The sequence below is a fragment of the Telopea speciosissima genome, chromosome 11, assembly GCF_018873765.1.
Source record: "Telopea speciosissima isolate NSW1024214 ecotype Mountain lineage chromosome 11, Tspe_v1, whole genome shotgun sequence".
In the NCBI taxonomy this organism is placed as follows: Eukaryota; Viridiplantae; Streptophyta; class Magnoliopsida; order Proteales; family Proteaceae; genus Telopea; species Telopea speciosissima.
The window spans coordinates 50414270-50428041 of record NC_057926.1 but is presented as its reverse complement, the minus strand read 5'-3'; the positions used below and the strand labels follow the sequence as shown (position 1 = coordinate 50428041).

General features: G+C 37.8%; 1 protein-coding gene across 2 annotated transcripts; it reads left to right on the top strand.

The window, feature by feature from the left end:
- Positions 1 to 3094: 3094 nt before the first annotated feature.
- LOC122645552 (cyclin-J18) lies at positions 3095 to 7307 on the top strand. 2 transcript variants are annotated; one of them, XM_043838863.1, is made up of 10 exons: positions 3095 to 3190; positions 3301 to 3377; positions 4353 to 4452; positions 4539 to 4637; positions 4722 to 4739; positions 4804 to 4874; positions 5124 to 5250; positions 5331 to 5391; positions 7042 to 7129; positions 7221 to 7307. In XM_043838863.1, exons 1-10 carry the CDS (start codon positions 3131 to 3133, stop codon positions 7255 to 7257), a joined length of 738 nt encoding a protein of 245 aa, XP_043694798.1. In that variant the 5' UTR covers positions 3095 to 3130; the 3' UTR covers positions 7258 to 7307. The 2 variants fall into 2 exon arrangements, with proteins under 2 accessions (XP_043694798.1, XP_043694797.1); XM_043838862.1 differs by having other exon boundaries at positions 4344 to 4452; positions 7221 to 7305.
- Positions 7308 to 13772: the final 6465 nt, after the last annotated feature.

Genomic DNA, 13772 nt, shown 5'->3' with positions numbered 1-13772 from the left:
CTTACTTGATTCTCAAGTTAAATCATTTGGCCAATCATTTGGCCTTCTACCCTTTTTGCCTAATATACAAATAAACCCTTTTCCCTTGTAATTCCCATCAATAGACCCTACATACCATAAACCCAGGTTCGCTTTATCTTCCAGGCCCATTACCCGACCCATCCCAGTTTCCAGTTCTATCACAACACATGTATAACCAAATAGGCAACTAGCCTCTTCCACTCCTCATCCTATTCCAAGTCCAGCCATCACTACGCTAAACCCGGTCCACCCCCCTACCCCCAAACCAATCCTTCAACATAGAAAGCCCAGAGTCAGTTCCAACAGCAAACCAAAACGAAAAAAAACAGAAACCAGATTAGGAGATTCATTTGGCTAACAACTCAGAGTCAAATACCCCTTCACAAGAGCAATTTTTATTGAGTGATCCCTTGGTGACTGGGGGAAATCAGCCCATCATGGACCATAAAAATCTTGAGCTGGAATTGTCATGGGATGGGGAGATCCGTGACATTTCAAAACTTGTAGAATCTCACCCGCACAACTCGGCCTGATTTTGTATTCCTTCTAAAAACAAAATGTAAAGAGAAGAAAATCCAAAATATCAAGCGTTGCTTGAAGTTACAGAATTACGCAAACGCTATGCAGCATTGGTAGATTGGAGATGTTTGTGGGAAAAACTTGGTCGCACTTGATTTATCCAAGTGTCACTTAAGGAGGCTTAATACCATCATTAAAAACTTGAAAATCGGGATCTGGAATCGATTTGGATCATTCCAGATCAGCTTCGAAATCGGTATATTCTAAATATCTAGGATTGTTCCTTACAAAATTGGCCCGAGCTGAATCAGTGGAAATTGAGATCGGCCTTGGCTTATTGGAGATCCCATCTGATTAGAAAATTTCTTAGATCTATTGGATAAAAAAATTAATTACAAGATAAGTAAATTTAAAAATTGTTTTACAATTAGTAGTTTTGATTTTGAAAATATTTACTTAATCCCCATAGTTAGTTATTTCTTATGGTTCAAGAAAAAATAAAATTTCAACTTCCTAAAATACCCTAGTATCTCATCTTCTTTCCATTTTTATTTTCATTTTAAATTATATTTTGTGGGACTCACCACCTCCTTCTTCTCTCTCCTCAAAGCCACACCGTCCTCACGGCTGCAACCCTGCAATTCAACCCCAACTTGTAACTCCCCTCCCTCTCCCTCTCCCTCTCCCACTCTTACTCTCCCATACCTTACAACCCTACCCCACCGTGATCTCATCATCTCTCTCCATTTTTTAATCATATTTTGTAGTCTGATTTGATGGAATTCAGATTTGGATCTGAGCCAGATATAGAATTGTGTGGTTGAACATCACAATTTGGGTGAATTTTGCCAATGATTTTGAAATTTCTTGGTTTCTCGAGTAGATTCACGAAGTTGATTAGTAAGTCACGGAGTATGTGGTTTTGTACGGATTCTCAGAGATAAAGGAACTGTATTCTATGATTTCTTCAGAATTCCAAAATCCATCCAAACGTGATAAAAAATATTTGAATTGGAACGATTAAAAGACAAAATCACAAAGAAACTAAATCTTTGACTGTATAAAGAAATGAAGGTGTCTCTGTACATTTTCATATGACGAATGGAATATGATTTAAGATTACCAAATTTCATCTTGTCATGAGAGCACAGTGGGGGGCGCGGGGTTGCAGGGGAGGGGAGAGTGAGAGTAGGAGAGGTAGAGGGAGCTAGGGGATGTTGCAGGATTGCAACGGCGGGGATGGTGCGGCCTTTTGAGGAGAAAGAAGGAGGTTGTGATGGGTCCCATAAAAAGTGATTAAAAATAATAAAAAATTGAATACAAATGCTTTAAAAAAAAAAAAAAGCCGAAGAGAGAACATGAGATATTAGGGTATTTTATGAAATTTAATCTTGTTTCTTTTTTGAAACCATAAACAATAACTAATTATAGGGATTAAGTAAATATTTTTAAAATCAAAACTATTAAAGGTAAAACAATTTTTAAACCTACTTATCTTGTAATTAATTTTTTTTATCTAATAGATCTAAGAAATTTTCCCTTTTTTAAACCCACTGATACAAGGTTAAGGTGATAAAAGAGGATCTGAACCCTATCCATTATAGAGAGGCCAAACACCAACTGCATGCAGGGGTGTCAAACACTAAACTGAATCGAATCAATCGAAAAAGCCCAAACTGAATCGTACTGATTTCTTATTGGGCCAGAGTTAGTTTAGCTATTATGGAATCCGATGAAAACCAGACCATACTGGACCGACTAAAAATTGCACTGAACATGAAAAACAGATCAAAACTAAACCAAACCGATACCAACCCAGAAACAATTATAGGCCTTTTTCCCATAACTATGGACATAAATACATGGCAAACTGAACCCGAATGGGATCGAATTTTATATCAAACAAATAAGAGAGAATCAAAATAAAACGAACCCAAACTGGATCGAAATTGAAGCTTCACTTTATTAATTTGATATCAAATTCACCCATGCTTACCCAAAAACCGATTCAGCCCAACCGAAACTATACCAAACCGATAGATTGACACCCTTAAGTGCATGGTTTTATATCTAGGTTAATTGGGGATGGGTTCGGATTTGGCGCACAACTAGTCAACTAGGGATGTAAACGGATCGAATTTGGCTCGAATAGTGCTATATCCGCATCCGCATCCGATTGGCTTTCAGACGGATTCGGATAGTACTAAACGGATACGGATCGGATATTTTATCTGTTTACATGTAAATATAGCTTTTCGAATAACTATAGTTAGGGATGTAAATGGATCAGATTCGGCTCGGATAGTGAAACATCCACATCCGCATCCGATTAGCTTGCGGACGGATTCGAATAGTGCTAAACGGATACGGATCGAATATTTTATCTGTTTACTTGTAAATATAACTTTTCGGATAGTATCCGTATCCATATTTGTTGAACACAAATACGAAAACGGATTTAGACTATTCATTTACATCCCGGAGCAAAACCTAGATGATCCACCACCTGCATGGTTCAACCCGCTAAATTCACAAACGCGCGAAGCAGCTAGATTTAAAAGCTTAAAAGAGAGAGTGATTTCGAAATCAAATGGAGGCATCTCGGCTGTTGCGGCTTCGAATTGCGGAGTTCCTCATCTCTTCCTCTCTTGTTAGTACTACTGTAACTCTTTCTCTTTATAATTAATTCGATTTTAATTTTTTCCCTCAATCTTAATAAAATTGTTTTTTGTTCAAATTTTCTTGCAAATAATCCAATAGCAACTGGGCGTTCCTCCAATTGTCAAATACACGGCCTTATCGATGTTTATTGAACGATTCTACCCGTCCCTTAAAAGGTAATCTTTTTTTTTGTTCCCCCTTCTTTTGTTGTTGATATCTGCAACTACGGGGCCCTATTCAATCCTTTCGTTGGGTTTCATAGACATCTGAGTTTCTTTCGTTTAATTTTCCTTCAATTTTGATCGAAGGGAATGTACTCACCATTTGTTCGAGAAAATGTTTCAAAAAGCTTTCATTTCTTCTATATGAGACTCTTTTTCACGAGTTCGCAGAATTGAGGTGAATATGTGATCTATAAATGCCCCTTTGGGTTTCTACCGATATATGTCTGAGCAGACTTTCGGCTTCATGATTGAAAATTGAAACATAAAGCTGTCCAAAGTTATGAAGATTATAATGTATGGCATTGTAGCCATGGAAATTGAGCTAGAATGAAGTAAGATTCAGTAAGATTAAGAATGGTTGTTACAGCTTGTGGACAACCTCGTCAATTCCTCTAGATGTAGTCCCCAATGAGTGATCCTTTGTCGCAAATTTTTGATGAATGATGATATTAGATCCTTTCTACCCTTATTTAATAACAGAGTTGCTTTTGCATCCTGTAAATCTAGTTTCTAATAATGATCATGAATGTCTAAAAGTGTCTTTGGCAAAATTAGCAGATTCTTTTAAGAAACCATGGATTTAGGAGTTTTTCAACTAATATTTTTTGTGTTCTCGTTTAACTGAACTTAGGAACTAAAAGAGCCAAGGGCAAGACCTAAAATGACCTTAGGAGAAATGGTGAGGAAAGACATGCATAGCTTAGGGCTTGTTACAAATATGACCTCGAATAGAACAGATTGGAGGGCAAGGATCCATGTACCCCCCCCGGCCGCCCCATTTGGTTGGGATAAGGCTGAGTTGTTGTTGTTGTTTAACAGAACTTGGGATTGATTTACTTCATGTTGTTTCTTTAAATTTTATTTCTATTGCAGTATTCTTTTTCACTTTAATTATGTCTCTTAACTATTTAGCTCTAGGAAGGCTAGGTTTATACAGGAAAATGACACAGGAAATTGGCTTTTGAAACCCCTGAGTGAGAGCAATTTGCAGCTTTTTGCCCTAATTTCTATATGGATCTCAAGCAAGGCAAGCTCTCTGCCTGGTTTCCTTCTAATTCATAACCATTGTCAGTCATTATTTTCTGCATCTTCTCACCATTTTATGTTTTGCAGCTACATGATTCTTGTCCTTTGTCCGTAAAAAGTTTGAAGTCTTTGGGAGATGAGGTTATTAAGGAACAGCATTTCACAACACGAGATTTTTCAGAAGCAGTATGTTTTCTAGAATGTTAACCAAAAAATCTTCTATTATTTTCTCCCATATCCACACCTACTGATGATGAGAACCAATTCTAGGAAGTAGTCTTTATGCAGGTAAATATCATGCTGATAAAAAGGTTTCTACATTAGTTAGGTTCTTCAACTAAGTCTCTATCAGGTGTTGGATTTCGAGATTGGTGTGTCAAATATCAGTTTTGTGTTCTTGGAAGATCTTCTAATTCAGTTCAGGTGAGTTTTAATATGCAATACTTCTTTGAACTGTTGATATCCCATCTTGGTTATGGAGTGGGACTTTAGGTTCTTCATATACTTGTTGGTCTCTCCTCCTACTAGTCTAGACTTTTGAGATGGAATCTAAGTACATTGGAGAATCATTTAGCAAGAGAGAGATTTTTGTTTTGTTCCTTTCTTTGCCGAGGCCCCGGCTACTTGTTACACCTAATCCTATGATAATATTCTCCATGCATGAAATTCCAGGGAACTAGCAAGGATTGGGGAACTTGTGAACTTTGAAGCATGCATGGATATCATGGATCTTCTATATGAAACAGAGGAGACATCAATGCTTTTTAACTCTCCTCGTTCACTTGCTGCATCTGTCTTGGTATGTTTTCTTCGTGTGCTGACACCTTTTGTTCCCTTTAATATCTCATTTTGCACCATTGAGAGTTCATATTTCTGTAGGTTGCTTCATATGTTATTACAGTTCCCTTGCAGCAGTTGGAGTTTCCCCTTCTTCCTTGGGGTAAGATTCATAACATAAATGTCACTAGGTGTGGGTATGTTGTTGAGAAACTCATTCTGCAGTGAAATGGCAGCATTATCTATTTTTAATTACACTGTAGCAAATTAAGTGATTCATGAACTGTTGATGGATTTCTAGCCCATATGAGTAGTGTCACCGCCTGTTTGTCCTTGGGCTTCGGTTGTCTTCAAGTTAAATCCATATAAAAGGAAACAGGTAAAATCTGTGTAAAGATTATACAACCTAAAAAATTTCTATTTACAAGGTTTTTATAATAGAATGGAGCCTAAGAAATATTTGAGTTATCAGATGGTTACCTAGTGAGTTTCTGGCCCATGTGTGTGCGGTCAACGTTCAATATCAGTCAAGCAATTGAGTGACTTACTATGAGATGTGTAGAGGTCGTATCTAGTGCATGAGGCTCCCACCACTGCAGGGTCTGGGGAGGGTCATAATGTACACAGTCTTATCATTGCTTTCGCAGAGAGGCTATTTCCAGACTTAATCACTCAAACCCGTGACCACTTGGTCACAATGGAGCAACCTTTACCATTGCACCAAGGCCTGCCCTATGAGATGTTTGGCGAGTAAAAATGAGTTTCTTGGCCATGTCCATGAGATTAACACTGACCAGTCACTAGATGCCTGTGGGAATAGGAGTTGGGCTGAACCCCGCTCTTGGCCCATGAATAAACCAAAATAACTTAGCGCAAATTGGACCAATGCTAGAAGACACAGCGTCTTCCTCTCCCAAATTGAAAATCTGTTTATGGATCTTTGGCCACCATCAATACCCCATGATAGTATCTGAGAGTAGCAAATGCTAGTAGACACAGCTTCTTCGTCTCCCAAACTGAATATCTGTTTATGGACCTTTGGCCACCATCAATAGTACCCCATGATAGTATTTGAGAGCATATGTGGTCCCTCACTCCATTCAAAAGAAACAGACATAATACAAACTCATGAAAGCCTGAATCAGATCAAATGTACAGTCATCAACTGTTACTAATTACCCCAGTTATGGCCTATCTCCTTCCTCACCCCTGTTTCCTTTTTTTTTTTATGATCTGACCTCTGTTTCCTGGTCCCATGAGTAGATTGTCTAAAACTGCAAAAGTACAGTACAAGGCCTACCGTCTGAGGATGGTCCCTTCTATTTGATATCCTTCGTTTGATGGGTCCCTCATAGTCTAAGTGGGTCTCATTTTCCATGCTAGTATTAGCATGTCAAGTTATTCAAAGGGTCTACTAATGGAGATCTTATGTGTCCTTTGGATTTTTTTGGTACTCCACTAGGGCCTGCGGATTGGGAGATCATGAATTTGTAATGGGTTTTGCTTTTTTATTGATTTGATTGAGAGGATGGGGGTGAGTGGGGACTTTTGATGTTTCTTTTTATGTTCCTCTTTACTTAGGACTCGGGGGGTAATTTCACACCCAGTTTCTAGAACTCATAGGAGGGGACCCCTACTCATCTTTCCCAATCTTTGAATTGGACCAAATTCTAACCTGATTATTGAGTCTGAGAGGTTGAACTTAGGCCTACTTAGTGGTGGAGTCAGGTACTGTGTCGGTGGGGGGAATCTGGTACAACAGTTATGCTTGAAGTTCCACTTCCGTGCTAACAAAGGTACTTTGTTTTTGCAGTGAAATTTGTGACCTCTTACAAAGAAGAAGATATTCAGGAAATAGTAAGGGCTATTCTTGAGCATGTAGTGAAGGATGGTTCAGAGAAGTATGATTATTTTTAGATCAAAAGACTTTATGATTGGGTATTAAAAACTATTATACCATATTCATGCCTAAATACTTGTTTGATCTAGCAGGAAGTGCAGTAGCCACTTAATTTTAAATGGTGTGTGATTGAATGATTGGAAATCCAGTTTCATGCAATGATGCTCAAGTCTGTGAAGTGTGAACCAAGAAATCCAAGTGAGATAGGCCAAGGCTTGGTTTTATCAGTGCCTTAGGAGCCAATGCAAGAAAACAAAGAAAGAAGGAAAGAACAAGTATCAACGAATATGGATGAAATTTGATCGGCTTGAATTTCAGGTAACCAAATGTATAATCTCCTTGCAATTACTGTGTACCACTTTAGAGCTCCAAAGTCTCTAATGTAGTTGAGTGAATTGTTTAATGGTTTGCTTAGGATGACAGGTTTCATGGGCCCTGTTCTCTCTTGGTGGTTTTTCCCATCTCAAACTATAAGTGTGTGTGTGTGTGATTCTTCACCTCCATAAATGAGGCCGTGAATGTTGACCTTTAACCACCAACCATGCGACAGTAATGATCTTCCAACAATCCATCTAAACCGTTCATGGGGTGTGAGACCCACCTCTAGGGTGTGGCACCCATCCCCCATGGAGGGGTCAGATCTGTCCCCACCAATCCCCATGAAGATAGCTGATCCGGATTCCTAAAAGATTTGGCATGTGTCGTGTATGTCATAACAGGGACCTAACTTTTCTCCGGCCATGGGAGACGTTGAAGGATCTAGTCCAGCGACAATAGGGGGTTTGGTCATTTCATACTAGGGGCCCACTTATGAAATGACCCAAAAACTCATGTTTTAGCTGGACAGATCCTCCAGCTCCCGCCACAACTGGAGGAGAGCCAAATTGTCATAAAAGAAGAAGAGTGTTTTTGTGGGGGGAGCGTGCTTCCAAAGAACGTCAACCCATCACAAAATGAACACAACCCAATGGTAAATGGCTAGGGTTTAAAAACCCAGAATTGAAATCCAGATCGATCCCAGCAGATTTGGATTGGTGAAAATTTGATAATCGGCCAAAACATGCCCTAATCATAGTTTTCATATAAGGATTGGCCGAGCCAGGTCAGACATCCCGATTCTTGTAACCCTAAAACAAGCTCAAACCAAAAGTCACCTTCAAGTGACCCAGCCCAGCTATTTCATGAATATCCATTGTTTGATAGCAACCAAACACCCCATTCCTACTCAGCTTTGATTGAAAATTGATAGAAAAACAAATCACCTTGTACAATCTTGTCAGTGGACGAAAATTTCATCCTTCCTATAAAACATGGTAGGATAGATAATGAACTGTTTGGATCTAGTGATGTTTATCTAACTAATGTAGAGAGGTAGTTGTGGAATTTTGGATTGGTTCTTCTTATATTAACGGGCCCATGGGGCCCATGGGCCCATTTTGGACGTGAGTGTGCCACGTAACCTTTGTGTCATAAAGAACAGTTCCCTACCTCGTCTGCCACCAAACTGAGGCTATGACCTATAGCCATCAGCCTATGTTTTAAGGTCCACGTGTGAGAGGAACAGGGTTTGGAGTTTTTGAAAGGAAAGAAGATTCTCTCACAGCCTGGTTTCGTTGGCTTCACTCGTCCAGTCACTCATGGTGATGATGAGGACAATTATATCAGACGACGATTGGATCTGACATTGTGGGCTCCACGTAGGCCCATTTCCCTTTATAGTTTATAAGGTTGCAGACGCAGTTGAGGGGAATTATTTTCTCACCAAACACACACATTAATATATTCCTTCCTTTTTATTGTTGTTCTTCTTCTTCTCTTCTTTATCAATTAATGAGGGTTAAAGAAGCACCGGATTCTACCCGGCATTCTGCATTTGATGAAGATTTTTGGCCGTTCAAAATTTATTGGACAGAGTATGTGGGCCCCACTTGATGGTCGAAAAGTTCAGTGAATTAATAGTGATATATGTAAGATTAGTCCTCCAATAAGCATGCTTTTTTTTTTGGTAGATCTCCAATAAGCATGCACCATGTGATAGGGACTCAAGTCTGAAGCCAAGTAATTAAGCTCATACGTGATCGAGGCCATAAGAAAATTAAGATCAAATTCTTTATCATGGTTCTAAGTATCGGTATCATATCGTTGGTATCAGGTGATATATATCGGTTTTGCTAGTCACTGATATCGATACCATGTTGATATTGTATCGATAGCACCGTACGGACAAGAGATAAAATGGTCAAAAAACTCATTTTTTTAAGGAAATTCAAAGGTAATTTTGTCTCATACAACAAATTCAGGCTGATCCTGCATCGGTATCATATCGATTTTGTGTGTTGCTGATACTCATTCCAATATCGTACACTAAAACCATGTTCTTTATAAAGCCAAATTCATGACCAAAACTTTTCACGTGACCAACTAACTCGAGACTCTCCATGATGGGATTTTTTTCCTCTAAGGTTCCCTCACCCATACGGTTGTGAGGTTCTCTTTAGGGATGTTCGACACGTGTCAGAGAGAAATCCAATAGTTGTGAGGTGAAATACATTTCACGATGGTGGTTCCTAAACAACGAGTGACTCTCCCTCTCTCTTTCCTCTCTCTCCTCTCTCCTCTCTCCACTCTTTCCTCAAAACCACTCTCTTCTCTCTCCTCTCTCCACGTTTGTAGTTTCTCAATGAAATTGCAACTCTCACGTCTCCTCTCTCTCCTCTCTCCCCTCTCTCTATACTATTTCCAAAGAAAAAACGAAGAGGGAAGCAGCAACGATTTTGTCAGCTCGTGAGATCCCCTCATACATGTAACACAGCCTATCATGAAATTGAAGCCTGATATTATTTGCTTCATTTTCTTCAACTAATGAATTGGAGAAAGAAGGAAGGATAACAGCCATCGGCTTCACTGGAGTTTCTCCAAGGCACGCTCTTCGTTGATTTTTGAAAATAGTATAGAGAGAGGAGAGAGACGAGAGCAAGAAAGAGGAGACATGAGAGAGGAGATGTGAGAGTTGCTGTTTCATTGGGAAACTGCTTACGTGGAGAGAGGAGAGAGACACGTCTGGTTTTGAGGAAAGAGTGGATAGAGGAGAGAGAGAGAATTACACGTTCATTGGAAACCACCAACGTAAACTATATTTGAACAGCCAGCCCTTGGATTTCTCTTTGACACGTGTCGAACATCCCTAAAGAGAACCTTGCAACCGTATGGGTGAGGGAACCTTAGAGAAAAAAAATCCCTCCATGATGTCAGTTACAAGAAAAGACAAATTATGTTCAGTAATGTCTATTATGATCTTCCTTCCGAATTCCAAAGTACATGTTATGCATGAGCTCAAGACTACGTGAACCTCAGATTTACTTGAATTCAAGAACATTCCTTTCTTTTTCTTTGTTTTTTGTTTGATTAAGAAGAACATTCCTTCCTCATCTTATAAATAGATTAAAAGTTCTTACGTGAAATCACACAATCTTATGCTTATTGCTCTTTTTGTGTTAAGCGCACAGATCTTGGTGGAGAGAAAATATAAGAGAGAATATAGAGATTTGGTTTTACGGACGAAGCCGAACGTCCTAACGTAATTGGAAAGCCATCAATCCTCTCCCAAGATAAACTCAAGAGTTAATTAAATTTTTTTTTATTACTTTCTACTTCTACATTCATCAATAAATACACATATAATAGTAACTACCCACTTCCTCACTAATCAAGAACGACACATAACATTTTGCTATTCTGTTCCACCTAACTAGTGTTTTCCAGAAATCTGATTTAGATATCGGAGAATCTCCCTCAAAGTCTACTCCGATCATCTTTTCTGCTTTGTTTCTTGGCTCCGCAAGCTTACCTTAGACAGATTTCAACAGCAACAAATAGGATTCTGTGAAGAAGCCAAGATGGTAAAAAACTTTCTGGGTACAAAAAAACAATATAAATGCTTTCTCGTGTGGATCGGGTTCTATCATGTCCAAATTGCAAACTCGGATCTCAAATAAGACAGGTTCCTGATTTTAGGTCAAAAAACATGAGATCCATATTTCGGGTATATGGGCAATCAGGCACAGTGTGGCACCATGAAGTCCGATTTGTGTCCTAACAAAAGGAATCATGTTACTGCATAGGACAATGTGTTTCATGATAGATCTTTTGGCAATCAGAGACTAGAAAGGACTTTCCGACACTTTTATTAGTCTGTGGGTTCCACCGCACGGTTGGTGCCATTACAGAGTCTTTGAACTTCCAACTGTCTGATTTTTCTAAAAAGGAAATGAGACAGGGATTATGGAATTGCCACATCACTGATGTGGACCCATCCCAAGAGCACATTTTGTACATTTTGAATAGTAATGAGGTAGGGGTGTCAATGGATCGATTTCGATCGATTTCATTGGTTTCAGTGTGAGAATGGATGAATTTGAGACCAAACCAATAAGCAAAATGTTTATTGCGATCGGTTTCAGTTTTCAGTTTCTCTTATTGGTTTGTTATCGGATCATAAATGTATAGTTTTCATTTGCAGCTTGTTTCAATTTTGATTAAATTTGAGTTTGATTTTTCATGTTCAGAGTATTACGGTCTGATTTGGTTTTGCATTCACAATACCCCAATCCAAAGTCAATCCAATAAGGCTCATTTTGAATTGGTATAATGTGGTTTCACCAATTCGATTTGCATTTTTTGCGTCCCTATTCCACATGGTCAAGGGAAAAAGGATGCTTGAACAAGTGTGTGAAAGGGATGATCATACCACTCGTGTGAAAACTTCTTTAAATAGTTCTTAATTCACAATATTCTTGTGAGATTGAAGGAGTATTTGTTAACAACTTAAGTTTTCAATTAATGTATAAGGTTGAAAATCAATTAGGAAAAAGCATATAGTTATCTGCACCTATATGGTACGAAGCAGATAATATCCTGCATAAGGCTGAACTCAAAAAAAAAAAATTCAACACTAAATATCAATTTATGATTTAATGGAAGACGAAAAGCAAAAATCAGTTGGAGAAAGTTTTCCTCCACCATGGGTGAATGAAAAGTACATCTAATATAGTGTCATAAATTCTATGCCCCTTTATAGTACAAAGTCGATAAGAGCCCTTTATTCTCCCAACATCTTTTGTTCACCGTTGAACCCTTCGATCATGAAATTCTCCCAGAATCCTCTCTTGACCGTGGGTGAAGGAAGACTACCTCCAAATCAGATTTTTCTATTTTTTAAAAACTTTAATCACATAAGATTTGACTCAATTGTTTGCCGTAGGGATTGAGATTGTCGGTCAAATGGGTTGTTGGGCTGAGACTATGAGTTCAATCTAAATATTCGATAGGTTGTAAGCATCTTTACATTATTGACGGAAGTGGTTTTTATGACTAAACCCTAATTAAGTCCCTATTGCTATTCATTGTCATTATCATCATTAAGCTCTCAATCAAACTCTTTTTTTAGTTTATCTACAATGAATAAAACCTTATTGTATACTAATGTCCAATGTCCCCACCACTAGTGTTTCCCTTTTCTTTAACAATAACAATAAAGTAGTGTAGTGATTAAGTTTCTCTCAAAGATATTTTTTTTATAGAATCTGTCTCAAACACACACAAACACAAAATAAACATGGGCCCATAAATCCTTCAAAATCTAATAAAGTCTTATAAATGATACCCTTAACTCTAAATCCCTTAAAAATAAAAATTTTCATCTTTATTTGCTTAATTGGAAACTTCCCAAACAAGAAAGCCCTAAGAAGGACCAATTTTATTTTTTAGGGATAGATAAAATGGTGCATTGAATCCCCACTTGAGAAGTATTCCAATATATAATCAAATACCAATATTATTATCTATGGTGGAGGTGTATGTATTGCCAAAGTTGTGTCTTTTGTTCTTTACTTGACTGATGATCTCTTTTCTTTTTATTATTATCAGATAAGATACAAACATTGTGATAGTGGTCCATGAAATATTCCAGTGATGTATGATTGTGATTGCTTGATTACCAATATTGATCTTTTTCTTATTTTTTTCCACTTCTTTTTCTTTTAATAATCTCTTCCATTAACCTACTTGTTACAACAGTTTAAAACCAAAAGTAATTTGGGTCTCATCAATATGTCAAGTCCCTTTGCATCCTTCAAAGACAAAAAACAAAAAAACAAAAAAAGTGGGTAAAAGCTGTTATTATCTCCAAACAAAGGTATCACTTTACTCACTTTTTTAGTTTATATAACTTGGTGGATGAGATGTCTTTACAAGTGATTATAGACTTATTATTAGAACCCTTATCTACATCACCAATCACTTTCAGATTGGTATCAAGGAAGTCTAAAGTGGGGAATTGTCAAGTGGATCAATAAAACATGAAAAAAAGAAGTGAACCTTTATTTGATTTCAAAACTTACTTGAAGTAATTTGTTTTTATCTACTTTAGTTCATGGGTTACATAGTGTGACTCTTACTGCTAGAATGAATAGTTCCAACCATAGTAACAGAAGATATTAAGTGCTTTGAAAGAAAAATAAGATAAAAACAAGGGCCCAACAAGTGTACTTTATTTAGCAATTTTAAATATTGATGGCATCTTCTAACTTTCTATGATTGATATTAATATATCTTTAAGGTCTATTGTGTTGATCCTTCTCTGCCAA